This window comes from Triturus cristatus, unplaced genomic scaffold (genome assembly GCF_964204655.1).
Source record: "Triturus cristatus unplaced genomic scaffold, aTriCri1.1 SCAFFOLD_216, whole genome shotgun sequence".
In the NCBI taxonomy this organism is placed as follows: domain Eukaryota; kingdom Metazoa; phylum Chordata; class Amphibia; order Caudata; family Salamandridae; genus Triturus; species Triturus cristatus.
In genome coordinates, this window is record NW_028187679.1 from 186,135 (window position 1) to 201,290 (window position 15,156).

Here is a 15,156-nt window from a genome sequence, read left to right on the forward strand (position 1 = left end):
CAACTACTCACCCATTAGGGTCTCAAGGCTCTGTGGAGCAAGAAGGGGAAAGGGGGTGGGGAGATCTGTGGTTCAGTCAAAGAGCCAGGCACTGAAGTCCTTCCTCAATGGTGATTGCCCGAGATGTAGAGGCAGGGAGTTAAAGGTCTTCGCAACAAGGTAGGAGAAGGATCTTCCTCCAGCTGGCCAGGAATGCCAAACTTCTGTTTGTCCATCCTGTAAGAGGTCCATTGAGTCTAGTTAAGGAATGCTGGGAGGAGTATCACAAAGAGCCCTTGTAAGAAATTGTGGACTATATACTTGGCCTGCGTTCACTTATGGTTGAATACATGAAGAGGGCACGCAAACATCTGAAGGTCACTCAGGAGCTTCTCAAGCTCAGGTATGACGAACCATCAGCACTGGTTGATAATGAAGAAGGTCAGTTGGTGTGGATGTTGGACCCTGTGGCTCCTAGAGCCCTCTAGGACAAGTAGCCTAGGTGCTACTCTATTTTGTAGAAGAAAGGTGAAGTCACCTTCTTGGTAGACTAAGGTACCCAAAGACATGGCTGACATTACCATGCTGATGGTCACTAATGGTGGTCAGGAGTTGGAAACTGAGCCTCTCCGTGACTTACTATCAAACAACCCGGAAGATGGCTCAGTGGAGGGTGTTTTCTTGTCAGACTCCCTTACTGACCAAAAGCAGACTGACTGTAGGCAAGTAATAAAGTAGTTTCCTGAGCTCTTCTCCTTGACCCCTGGTCAGACAGCATGGTGTGTACATGATGTGGACACTGGTGTCTGTCTCCCTGCCGTCTCCCTGCCACACATATGATATAGAGACTGTCTGACCATGCCAAGAGTTGCATCAAAGCTGAACTAAGCAAGATGATAGAGCTGGGGATGATAGAACCTTCTGACAGACCCTAGACTAGCCCAGTAGCACTGTTCCCCAAACATCACTCAAAGGGTGGAGAACCAGAGATGAAGTTTTGTGTGGATTTTAGGGGGTTGAATCCAGTGACTAAACCAGATGCACAACCCATCCCAGGAAACTGATGATCTCAATGACCCCTCCTAGGCTACCTTGTAGGTAGAGGACAAATGCAACGTCTCCAATCAAGATTCATACCATTCTGGAGAGAGAGGCTCTCAAGACAAAGTCCCAAGTCTGGGCTTTCTTTGGCTTGACTGGGTACACTACCAACGGAAGTTTGTGGAGGAGTATGGCACCATTCACTCAACCTGCCTCCAAAAATCAGCATAAGAAGTGCATTAGTATTAAGGGTGGGCATAGTTGGCAAAGTACTACTACACGGAATTCCACAAAGTTGAACAAAAAGTGAATTACGCAACTTCACTCCGTCTGACTCCTAAATAATAAAACAGAGACCTCATATACTTTTGGTAAAATAACACGCATCTCTGTCTTTAAATACTAAAATGCATATAGTCATTTCACAAAAGTGATAATGAAAATTTAGCAAGCAGTGAGAGAGGTGATGATTTTGGGATCCTCCCTAACCTAGGGAGAGAACCAAGCAGATGCTTTGAAAACAAAGAGCACATCTTGCTGAACGATTCGGTGGTGGTCCCATCCTCCTAGGACCACCCCAAGCACAGTTATGGGCAAACATACAATCCCAACCAAAGGCCCTGCAAAGCATTATGGGACAAGATCAGCAGTGGGCAGTGAATATTTTAGTATCCAATATCAAAATAATTCTACGAAGAGTTGCAGTTCAACTAGTCGTTGCTAGGTGTCCCTCACGAGTCAAATGCAAAAGAATTGAAACCCTTTCATGAAGCTGCAGTTCCACTAGTCGTTACTAGGTGTCCCTCATGAGTCGAATGCAAAAGCGTTTGACTTGAGGGACACCTAGCAACGACTAGTTGAACTGCAGCTCTTTGTAGAATTGATAGTATTAGCTCTCAGCTCAGCCTGAGAGCTGCTGCCCCTTGAGGAATGTTTTGATATTGGATACTATAATATTCACAACCCACTGCGAATCTCGTCCCATAATGCTTTGCAGGGCCTTTGATGGGATTATATTTTTGCCCATAACTGTGCTTGGGGTGGTCCTAAGAGGATGGGACCACCACTGTATCATTCAGCATGATGTGCTCTTTGTGTTCCAGGCATCTGCTTGGTCCTCCCCCTAGGTTAGGGGGGACCCCAAAAACATCACCTCTCTCATTGCCTGATATTTTTTATTCTCAAAGTTCACTTTTGCGAATTGGTTATATGCTTTTTAGCATGTAAAGGTGCTTTATCAAAGCATTTGTGGGTGCAGTTTAGTAGCTGACTCCGATACGTGGAGAAATGGAGTTTTTGCCTGAATTCCGTGTTTTTAATGGAATGCGTAGTTAACAAATCTCCGCAAACTCTGCTAGCAGAGCGAAGTTAATTGCCCAGGGTTAATCAGGATGCCAATAGGCCTTTGACACCCTGAAAGAGGCTATGTGGTCAGCGCTTGTCCTGAAGGCACCCGACTATGGAAAGGAGTTCATTGTCCAAACAGACCCTTCTGCACATGAAATTAGGGCAGTGTGGTCACAAAGAAATTATGAGGGCCAGGTTCAACCAGTTGGCAATATCAGCAGGTGACTTCTCGCTAAAAAACAGCGTTGGAATGCGATTGAGAGGGAAGCCTTTGTTGTTGTCTCATCTCTGAAGAAGCTGAGACCCTACCTGTATGGGACTTACTTCAACGTTCAAACTATCCATATGCCTCTTAGATGGCTGATGCAGATGAGAATAGAGAACCCAAAATTGTTGAGGTGGCCCATTTTCCAACACCGTATGGGCTTTACAGTGGAACACAGCCCTGGGACTGGCCATGCCAATGCAGATGGCCTTTCCAGGTTTTTATACTTAGAAGATATGAATTACCAGTGAATAGGTTAGTTGCTCATCACCTTTCGTCTGGTGGGGGTTATGTAGGAACGTTCCCTTTTGTGTCTTCACTCCCACACGTTTTGCCCCAATGCTGATGGTTATGACTCTGAGAGAGCACTGGAACCTGCTGCCCAGGCCCCAGGGCCAGTGCTCTCTCCCTAAACATGAAGTAGCAACTTGGTACTCCCAGTAGGCAAGGACTTTAATCCCCTAATAAGTCCCTAGAAATGTTTTACCACGGGTAACAAGGGTACCCAGGGCACAGGTGCTGAAGGGGTCACCAGGGCCTGAACACTATATGTGCCACGCTGATTGACCCAGGTTAACAGATGTACCAGGCCTGTCATTGCAGACTGCAGGAACAGTGCAAATTGCTCCAACTTGATTTTGCTCCCACCATGAGTGTCAAGGTCAAAACACTGTCTTTAATATATGTCAGTCACCTAAGGTAGGTCTCAAAAGCCCAGGCTGCAGGGTGCAGTCTAGTAAAGGTGTGGACACATAAATGCAAGTTTATATGTCCCTATTGTAGTCCTTTCCATTAAATAAAGTGATCAGCAGTAGATAGGATAACATGACCTGGTGTCCGGGCACACTGGAGGTCGCCAGCTCCATTATGGTACAGTCAAATAGGGTCATGTGTGGTATCAAATAACATGCCTCCTCACACCTGACATGATTTTACTGTCAGGACGTATGTGGCTTGCACCCAGGTTACTACTTTAGAAGTTGCCCACCCATTTGCAGCTACCTTTCTTGTGCTCTGGCTGGCAGTCTGCAGCTGCCATACAGGAATCTGAGCTCCTGCCTGGTAGTGTGAATGCTCCCAGGAGTCAGAAAAAAAGGCCTGGTTGGGAAGGAGGTGTCATGTGTTTCCTGCGTGGCCCATTGTAGTTTTCCCTATGTTAGCCTAAATGTGCATGTTGTAGGCCGCATTTTCACTTGCACATGTTACTGTGTAAACACACTTGCTTTGTGCCAGACTCTACTTTCACATGGAACCTGCTATGTCTTCATGTTCTGTTCTTTTCCTGATATTTAGAACATCCTAGACAAGGTCAAACAACAATGCCCCTTGTTATTCTCTCAGGTCAGGCACCAGCACCATCACATAGCATGAGAGTGCAGCTACTGTTTATGAGCATATATGTCTTGTCATATAACAGAGTAAGAAAACACTCATGGAGCGAGAGTTCAGAGATAGGATCACTACGTCATCTGAGATGTAGAACGTTCATCTGTGTATGCTAAGGTATGGGGTTCGCTACTAATCCCAGAGATCTTTGATATATAATCATTTAGCTAAAGTAGGACAAGGGGGGATTAGGTTACTCTGTCTTATATCATGACAGGGCTTTTTCAAGCATATGGTTCAATAGCCATGCTAATCAGGCCTGGGCACAGTTCACGAGTTTTGCTGCACGAAACTCCACGAAGTGACTAAAAAAACTCTACTGAGTTCTGCAAGTAGCGGAGTGCAGTGTGAACTGCCATTCGCACTGATCTTCCTGCCGTTCGAGTAGAAGTTCTACCCCAGTGTCAGCTCATGCTCTTGAACTTACCGTTGGTGAGCACGAGCAGTGAGTTTTCTACACTCCTCAAGCTCCATGGAGCGTGAAGTGTAGAAAACTCTGCAAACTCTGCGAACGGAGTGGAGTTCACCACCCAGGCCTATATGGTGTTTCTGATATGTAATTGTTTTTTAATCGAGGCACAAATACTGCATTTTAAGACACAATAGTTTGAATAAACACTGAAAACTTCCTTTGTGTCTTGTATTTATCTTACTGTGTTTGGGTACGAGTGAGAGATCGAAAGGGTGTATCCTGTTACCGTGATCCATGAGAGGGTCAAGAGGATCGAGAGGGTTGTGTTCTGGGGTGCCAATTCACTTGTTTCTCTAGTAAGGTTAGTAGAGCAAGTGGGACACTATAGCTACTCAGGCACTGGCTCATTGGTACTGAGGTGTTATGGTGACTCAGTCCCTACATGCCAATGTTCTATGGTCCCAAACTTAGTGCTCATTCTGGGCAGAATCCCTGCTATCGAGGTAATGCCTCCCTTCCTGACAGGATGGCTAGTGAAGTGGCCCATCAATGCGGAGAGCTTCAAAGCATGCACTGCCTCTAATATGCACACAGGTTGACTCCGAAAGAAGGAATCTTCCCTCCCCCTGTCCCCAGGTGCATTTGCACACAGGCTGATGGGAAGATTAGTTAGTCAAAGGGTGTACACCACCAGAAGGCTAGCCAGACCGCTAGGTAGGGTTCCTGATCTGTACAGCCAAGGAAGGTTTATGCCATTTTATGAAATGGCAGGATAGAGGATTCCTGGGTTGTAAAAGTGACATACATCCTTGGATGTGGTCACCCTAGGGGTGGAGTAGCCCATTGGCCACTTGCACCCACACCCCTAACGCCTCTAAATCTAATATTTAAGGGACATCTCTGACACCAGAGACTTACAAATCTGTGAAGATTGCAATGAAAGGCAAAGAAGAGACAGGAGGATATGCTGCTCTGGCCTTAGCACTAGGGAAAATACAAGACTGCAACTCGTCCTGAAACAAAGACTACCTCCTCCAGACAGAGGGACCCCTTTGAGAGTCAAAGGTACCTCCAGACTCCCCTAGACTTGTGGCACAAGTCCCCTGTAAACACAGGTAGAACACTTTCCTGGAACCAAACAATCGCTGGATATCGGGCCCCCAGAAGAACTGCCCAAAAGAACATGATCCAATGGTTTGTGGGAAACATAGTCCTAACCTCCAGGAAATTGAGGGTGACTACGTTCTCCCCGGACCTCCGGACGCTGAAGTACTGATTTGCTTACCTTTCCACTACCAAGGCTTTTTGGTGAACCGTCTGTTTGCCACTCCCTTTACTCGTCACTGCAATACGAGGGAACGGTGCAACACCTTCAACTGACCACAACAGTAACCTCGCAGTTGACCTTTTGCACAAATTTTCTCGCTAGCGCAGTGAAGTAATGAAGATGCAGGAAACAGATGACAGGAACAAGGTAAGCTTTGTAGGTTCTTTATTGTAGGAGATATGCAAGAGACCCCATCCTTCAACTCCTAACAGCAACTGACTTTCTGTATTCAAGAGGTAACATTCTCCTTCAGATGCATTCCACACTAGAATGCATCAACCCAGCATGACATAGCCAGGTGACATATACACACTCTAGAATGCCACATTGCCTTCCTCTTTTCACTTAGAACTCTACACGCTGTCTGAAGTATAAACCCTGCTCTCCCAGGGCTTTTGCTTAAGCACTAAGGACAGCCAGGACAACTCTGCACTCAGGCTTCTGAGGCCCGGTAAAATTGAACTGACTGTAGTCGCTTGGTATTGGGACCTCACCTTAACACTCAGTGGGTTCTACATAACTCGACCTGCAAGCGACCGATTGTCACTAATACAGTTTGCCTGGAAAAAATCCATTACAATGCAGGCATTTAAACACAATGCTTTTACAACGCAGCCATTACAACGCTGACCAGCACCTTCCCCGAGCTTGCATTGTAAAAATCACATTGTAAAAGCATGCGTTGTGATAGATTGCATTGTAATGTTATACATACCTTTTTCCCATTGACTGCAATGGCAAAGTTTACAGCATCGAATTGGGCTGATTTATGATTTCTTCTAAACTCCATAACTCAGGTTCAATGCATCTAATTGTGTTCATTTTCATGTCTAAATTCTTATAAAAGTCTTTTTTTTTTATAAATTGAGCCATGTCAATTACTTATCTTCCATGTTGGTACTCTAAAATGCTAAACACATGTTCCTCTGGAAAAGCCTGACTGCTCTCTGCCGCACTACCAGGAGTGAGCAAAGGATTTATTATTATGAATCCAAGGAGCATCTTTTGGGCATCTTCAGCATCACCACATAATACTCCAGTTTCCTACAACTACTGCAAGGCCTAACCTCCCCTAGGATAACATTGGAGTTATCTTATTACATTTGACAAGCTGTATTTGCAAATGAGAACAGGTTACTGGATCATGTTTGATGTCTTTGGAAATGAAATGAAAACTCCGAAGTTATGATAAGGTCAGATTTTAAATTACAATTTTGAAAAATGTAACTTTTATAAATTTTGCATTTTCCGGTCTTAGCCATTTATTTCTGTAGCCTGGATGTCCCTAACAGTTGGGTTTTGGTTATTCCTCCTAGACTGCCACATACAAAAGAGAGCTTAAGTGTGCCTGGATGGGCCATCACTTGTTGTATAGGAGGGCAGAGCTGGTCCCAGCCCAACTTACACTTGAATTGGCTATGTCCTGCCTCCACACAAAATAATGCATACCCCCTGTAGATAGTCATGAGCCAAGGAAGTAAAAGCATGATGCCTGGGGACTTCAAAGGGAATCCTTTGGAAGCTTCTGCCCCACTTTCAAAGGCACAAGTGCATATAAATATTAGACCTTAGACACCAACTCTTCAATACACTTCTGGACCTGTGGATCCTCTGCCAGGAAGAAGGACTGCTGTACGGCTGAAAGGACTGCCATTCCGCTGAAATGCTGCTCTGAATGATTTCTGGCTTGCTGTGCTGACCTGCCGCCTGCTGTCCTCTTGCCTGGGTGGAGAGGACTGGACCTGCATCTCTTGAACCCAGAAACCATAGTGACTCCTCAGGCTGGTTGGCTGGGCGCCTGATCTGAAGTCTCAGGGACACAACATACTTCCAACACCCTTGCACCTGCAACTAGACACTGCCTTCTGTGAGTCTGCCTTTCCAAGTGGTGCCATCCCAGTCCTGGACCCTTGGAAGTGGGCCTAAGGTGCTCTGTAAGCCTCTGTGGATCTAGGAGAACTGAGGCATCTCTTCTTCTGCACTGTCAACCCTGAGCAGAACCGATGCATCGCCGCAACTAAATGGATAGGAACCGTTGCAAAGACCTGCATCTCAGCCCGTCTTATGCATTGGAAACGTTAGTGCGTGATGCATCCTAGGTACAGGCCATCGCATCTCTTATCAACAGCAGCTGCAATGAGAATGCCAGACTCCATATCGCAGCTCCTCGGAACCGATGCATCAGCTCAATTGTGCGATGCACCCTCGATTCTTGACTTTTCATCACAAGCCCTTGTTGTTGGGATCCAAACGACAAGCCAAGACATCACACCTGAGTTTCTCCACATCTCGGATCCAATGCATTGCTTCTGCTGCCCGGCACATCTTCAGCGTGGATACCCGCAATGCTCCGCAAATCAGGATTTAAGGTACTCAGGTACTGTCATTGTTCACTGCTGCAAGTCCTACCCTCCAGTAGGATAACATTGGAGTTAACCTATTACATTTAATAAGCTGTAATTTCCAAATGGGAACAGGTTAGTGGTTTATGTTTGGTGTCTTTGAAATCGTAATGAAAAATCCTAACTTTTGGTAAAGTTAGATTTTAAATTACAATTTTGAAAATGGCACTTTTATAAAGTTGCATTTTCCTGTCTTAGCCATTTACTGCCTGTAGCTTGTTCTGGATCGCATGAGTATGTGTAGCTGACAGTGGGCCTGGAGTATCCATCCTGGATAGCCACACACAAGAGAGAGCTTAAGTATACCTGGATGAGCCATCACTGGCGAGTCGAGAAGGAAGCAGGACCCAGCCCTATTTACACTTCAATAGACTATGTGCTGCCTCCACAAAAAAGAATGAATACCCCCTGTAGATAGTCAAGAGCCAGGGAGGTGAAGGCATGATGCCTGGGGACCTCACAGGGAAACGTCTAGAAGCTTATCCCCCAAGTTCAAAGGCATAGTTAGGAAGAACTAAACTAGCTTCTAATTAAAAAGAGTGTTGATTTCAAAGCCTTATGTGTAGCTCACAAAGCTCTTAACTCAAAGGGGTCTGAGTACCTCAAGAGAAGATTTTGTGGGTGTGCACCAAATAGACATTTACGGTTGTCTGGGTCCTGAAAGGTGGTGGTGCCAAGAGTCTGCAGAGCCTCCAGTTTTTGTCTACTCTACTTCCCAGTTCGGGAACCAGATGCCTCAATTTTTGTGAGGTCCGTCCAGTCTAGAGACCTTTAGAAATAAACTAAAGACATGGCTTTTCACTTTCTCACTAAAGTTCCTAACTTGTGCTGTCGGATAGCAGACACTAGCATCAAGAGGCCTTCCGGTATTCATCATGTTCGAAAAAAGCAATCTCATGTATCACTGTTGACACGTGGATAGGAACCGTTGCTAAGACCAACATCACTTGGAAGCCTGTCTTCACATCGGTACTGCTACTGCTCAGTGCTTCCTTGACACAGGCCCTCACATCTCTTGTCGATGTCAGCCACAATGATGATGACAGACTCTGTATCACAGCCTCGTAGGTCCTCAAAACCGACACATTGCCTCGACAGTGCAATGCATCCTCGACGCCTGACTCAGCATCGCAAGCCCTTGTTGACAGGATCCTCGACAACTCTACAGGACCTGGCACCCCAGCCTCTCGTACTCAATGCATTGCTTCTTTTGTGTGTCACACCTTCAACGCATTGAGTCCTGTACCTTATTGTTGGATAAATGCAATCAGAAGCCGGGGTCTACATGCAAACGACAAGCCAAGACATCACACCTGAGTTTCTCCATATCTCGGATCCAATGCATTGCTTCTGCTGCCCGGCGCATCTTCAGCGTGGATACCCGCAATGCTCCGCAAATCAGGATTTAAGGTACTCAGGTACTGTCATTGTTCACTGCTGCAAGTCCTACCCTCCAGTAGGATAACATTGGAGTTAACCTATTACATTTAATAAGCTGTAATTTCCAAATGGGAACAGGTAGTGGTTTATGTTTGGTGTCTTTGAAATCGTAATGAAAAATCCTAACTTTTGGTAAAGTTAGATTTTAAATTACAATTTTGAAAATGCCACTTTTATAAAGTTGCATTTTCCTGTCGTAGCCATTTACTGCCTGTAGCTTGTTCTGGATCACATGAGTGTGTGTAGCTGACAGTTGGGCCTGGTGTATTCATCCTGGATAGCCACACACAAGGGAGAGCTTAAGTGTACCTGGATGAGCCATCACTGGCGAGATGCGAGAAGGAAGCAGGACCCAGCCCTATTTACACTTCAATAGACTATGTGCTGCCTCCACAAAAAAGAATGAATACCCCCTGTAGATAGTCAAGAGCCAGGGAGGTGAAGGCATGATGCCTGGGGACTTCACAGGGAAACTTCTGGAAGCATATCCCCCAAGTTCAAAGGCATAGTTAGGAAGAACTACACTAGCTTCTAATTAAAAAGAGTGATGGTTTCAAAGCCTTATGTGTAGCTCACAAAGCTCTTAACTCAAAGGGCTCTGAGTACCTCAAGAGAAGATTTTGTGGGTGTGCACCAAATAGACATTTACGGTTGTCTGGGTCCTGAAAGGTGGTGGTGCCAAGAGTCTGCAGAGCCTCCAGTTTTTGTCTACTCTACTTCACAGTTCGGGAACCAGATGCCTCAATTTTTGTGAGGTCCGTCCAGTCTAGAGACCTTTAGAAATAAACTAAAGACATGGCTTTTCACTTTCTCACTAAAGTTCCTAACTTGTGCTGTCAGATAGCAGACACTAGCATCAAGAGGCCTTCGGGTATTCATCATGTTCGAAAAAAGCAATCTCATGTATCACTGTTGACACGTGGATAGGAACCGTTGCTAAGACCAACATCACTTGGAAGCCTGTCTTCACATCGGTACTGCTACTGCTCAGTGCTTTCTTGACACAGGCCCTCACATCTCTTGTCGATGTCAGCCTCAATGACGATGACAGACTCTGTATCACAGCCTCGTAGGTCCTCAAAACCGACACATTGCCTCGAAAGCGCAATGCATCCTCGACGCCTGACTCAGCATCGCAAGCCCTTGTTGACAGGATCCTCGACAACTCTACAGGACCTGGCACCCCAGCCTCTCGTACTCAATGCATTGCTTCTTTTGTGTGGCACACCTTCAACGCATTGAGTCCTGTACCTTATTGTTGGATAGATGCAATCAGAAGCCGGGGTCTACATGGAGCCCTGTCCCTTATTGTTGGATGGATGTAATAGGAAGCTAGTGTATGCATGTAGTCCTGTACCCTATTGTTGCATGGATGCCATAGGAAGCTAGTGTCTGCATGTAGTCCTGTACCCTATTGTTGCATGGATGTCATAGGAAGACAGTGTCTGCATGTAGTCTTGTACCTTATTGTTCGATGGATGTAATGGGAAGCCGGTGTCTGCATGAAGTCCTGTCGCTTATTGTTGATTGGATGTAATAGAAGTCACTTTTGCGTAGATGGTTGTAATTGGGAGCCTGTCTTGGATGCAGCCCTGCCCTTTGGTTCAGGAGGTTTTGTGTGGAGCACAATGAGTATTTGACTTGATTTGTTACTCCTACAGGAACCAAGAGATACCTTTCAGTCATGGATTTACAAGGGTGTGTTTCTGTTGAATCTAGACATAGTGACACTCCTGTTTCAGTCTTTTCTCCTCCTCTCGATCTTTTCTAGTGTAGAAAATAAAGAGCTACCTCAGGTCTGACCCACCTAGAGGTCATGTGATAACATTGGTGAGAAAATTTGTTTCTGAACAAAAATATAGCAAACATGATCAGAGTGAACTGGAGATAATCTTCCTTATAGAATGTCTGAAGGCATTTCCAGGTTTTCTTGTCATCGTAAAAGGTAGTATTTTTCGATTCAGAGGTTTCTAATGCTTTGGGTTTATTTATACTGTCTTAAAAAAATAAGTGAGGTGGACAGACAGGAGAATGCACAGATGGACGATGGGTGGTGTATACAAGGTAAAAGGGTTGACAGAAGGAAGTCGATGGGCTTAAAAGGGTGGAGATAGATCAGAAAGAAAGGCCTGAGAGCTGGACAGACAGGAGATGGTGGATGATGGAGAGATCAGAGGATGGACAGCAGAAGAAAGCTCCTGGGGTCAGAAGGGTTGAGAGGGATAAGAAGGACGAGAGAGCTGGACAGACAGGACCATGCGCAGATGGACAATGGGGGATGATGGGGAGATGGGAGGATGGATGACAGACGGACCTGAGAGATGGACAGACAGGAGGATGCGCAGATGGACAATGGGGGATGATGGAAGGATAGATGACAGACGGACCTCAGAACTGGACAGACAGAAGGATGTACAGATGAACAATGGAGGATGATGGAGAGATGGAAGGATAGATGACAGACGTACATGAGAGCTGGACAGACAGGAGGATGCACAGATGAACAATGGGGGATGATAGACATATGGAAAGATGGGTGACAGAAAGAAGCTGCTGGGCTCAGTGGTGTGAAGACTGATAAGAAAGGAGGTCCTCCAGACAGCTCATCAGAGTGACCTTGTCTTTTTCTCCTCAGAATCCATCTTCCTGGATCCGGACACAGCTCATCCTGCACTCAGCATCTCTGCGGATGGAAAGAGCGTCACAAGGCTTCCTGTTGAACAAAAGTTTTTCAAGAATGAAGAGAGATTTCGGCACCCTTCTTGTGTTTTTGGAACTGTAGGATTCACCTCTGGGAATCATTACTGGGAGCTGATGGTGCCCAAACGTAGACTTAAAACATTTTATATGTTCTCGTGGTATGTGGGGGTGGCCAGGCAGTCTGTTACTAGGAATGCCTATGCACCAACAGTTCATCCAGAAATTGGCTTCTGGGTTTTGGCACGCTTTGAATATTTTACTAAAATTCACTCCATGCCTGCCCACCTTTCGGGAATTATTCCATCAGTAAGACACATTGGAGTGTACCTGGACTTCGAGGGAGGGCTGGTGTCCTTCTTCAATGCTGAGACCCAGGAACACCTCTTCACCTACACTGATACCTTCACAGAGAAGGTCTTTCCTGTGGTTTGTAGCTACATGTCCTCAGCCATAGAGCTGAGTTAAACAGTGGAGGAGCAGGCCTGTAGATGTGTGTCTTTGATCATTTCTAGATTTCACTTCCTTAGTGGAAGAGCTGCTGTAAATCATGCTCAGAACTGATTTAGCTATTTCAAGGCAGTCATTTCTATTTATAAATATGCTGGATTTGAATTATTCATGTGTTTTGGTACATGCCACAAGTTGCTACAACATATATACAAAAGTAACAGACATTTGTTTCTGCCACTTCAATGCTTAAAACAAATGATGTGCTAGTTTACAGATAGTGCAAGTCTGTTGTCATTGCTCACACATCAGCACTCATACTGTCAGGCCCATTCAGCCCATGGATCACTTCATTTCTGTTAGACGTTGAGACTTAAGGTAGAATATAGCTCATTGGGTCAAGTGCTTGCTGCAGAAATCACTTTGTAACCTGCAGGCCACAGCGGCTTTCATGTTTTGTGTAAGAAGAAACTTCTATTTTGTTCAGAAATAACACCCCTTTCTCATTTTGTCAGTAGTGGTAGTTTAGCTATGCTTGATCTGTCCGCAGCCTTTGACACCTTCAAGACTGGTTTCATGCTGGGCTGAGGCCTTAAGCCTGCTGGAGTCGTTTTAGTGAACTGAACTCTCACAGTCAGCTGCACAGACTTTAGAGCTAAACCTTTCCAAATTCCTTGTAGAGTCCCGCAGGGTTCTTCCCTCTACTCTATTTAACCTGTGTGTCTCCTCTCATGCAAAACTCGTGTACTCCTTCGGTTCCCACGTGTTGTCCTATGCAGATGACACCCAAATCATCGTGTTCATCACTGATGATTGGGAAGGCAAGACAGAAGGTTTAGGTCCTGTATGGATGAAGTCAGCATTTTGATGAGGGAGAACTGGCTAAACAAAAACTGGGAGAAGACTGAGATTGTGGTTTTTGGCATGGAAAATTTGATCTGGACAGACTGTTAGTGGCCGAAAACCTGCGGCACTCTACCTGTTGCAGTGGCCACGACAAAACATCTGGGGTGATCTTTGGCAATACTTTGGCATTTGATACCCAGGTCCATAGAACGGTGAGTTTGTGTTCTTGTTTTTGGATCATTAAGACCTGGAAGAAAATGTTTCCCTTTCTTCCTGGTGAGCTAAGGGTGTCAGTATCCATTGCTCTTATTACACCTCACCTTGATTATTTTAATGAACTTTATTCAATGCCAATCAGTATTCGTTGAATAAGCTTCAGGTCGTCCAAAATGCAGATGATGTTCGGTTGGTCTTGGATCTGCCTGAAAAAACCTCAGTCAGGGAGGGCTGCAGGACTCTCAGGTGGCTTTAAAAATCCTGGGCATTGTACATAAGGCTTGCCATCAACAGGACTCATGTGATCTTAGGACCACCTTCACCTGGTCTGCTCCTACTAGACCTCCAAGATCAGCAGGACCGAGAAAGGTGATAGTGCCTAGGTTCTGGAAAGCGAGATGGAGAACTAGCTTTCATGGTCATAGCCACCAAGTTGTGGAAATATTAGGAGACTGGAATTACACTCTATTTTTCATTTTCAGGTGAAAAGAAAACCCAGTTATCTGTATAATTTCATTGTCTTGGGCGACCTTCTGATGTTTTTATACATCCTCTTTACTATTATTGTCCCCTCCCTCTGGTTCCTTACTTGGTGATAGCAGTTCGATGCCTATTGGTTTTATGCACTTTATAAAGTCTGATTCAAAATTCAAGTAGTACTATATACAATATCACACCTTTAGTCACTTGATAGTTCAATTTAGTGAGTAAAGCACGTTAAGTACTAAAATCCTCACACTATTCCAATAGATGTGACTTCCTATTCAACTCAGATCGTTCCACCCACCTCTGTGCAGCCTCTGGATTTGACGCCTTTGAGCCCATTGCGTATATTCCATATTTTTATCCTTAGTTAGAGACAACCATAACTGTTTGGAAGAGTTTACACCATCAGCTATGGTGTTGTGACTGTGATGACACTTAGATCATCTGTATCTGGTGGCCCCCAGTTTGCATAGTTGGGAATGGTGGTTCTATGAATAATGTTCAAAATAACATATAAGAACAAAATTCATAAAGAAAAGACTGACTCAAAAAGAGAATTTGAGAGCAGTAAATTAGAGTAAACTATGAAGCTTTATTAAAATATAAAGGTACAGGAGACGTGGCTAAGATGGCGGCGGAGTGAGACGCGTTTCTCTGTCTCTCTGGCGCCGCCCGATTATCGCTTTCACTATCTGGCCTTCTGATACCCATCTGAGCCTGCCATGGTGCCCTACTGTGAGTGCCGCTTACCTGATGACCCCAGCGGTCCTATTTCTGGGGAGAGGCGATGATACGTGGATTTTGTGGGACCGTCTGGCCCCGGCCTTGCTGCGGCCCGGCAGCCCTGCTGACCTGGATTGAC

The 15,156-nt window shown here is 45.3% G+C and overlaps 1 protein-coding gene across 1 annotated transcript; it reads left to right on the forward strand.

The window, feature by feature from the left end:
* Nucleotides 1-329: 329 nt before the first annotated feature.
* Nucleotides 330-12,764, forward strand: LOC146770972 (E3 ubiquitin-protein ligase TRIM69-like). Its single transcript, XM_085640384.1, has 2 exons — nt 330-420; nt 12,235-12,764. The coding sequence occupies exons 1-2, from the start codon at nt 330-332 to the stop codon at nt 12,762-12,764; spliced, it is 621 nt and encodes a 206-aa protein (XP_085496510.1).
* Nucleotides 12,765-15,156: the final 2,392 nt, after the last annotated feature.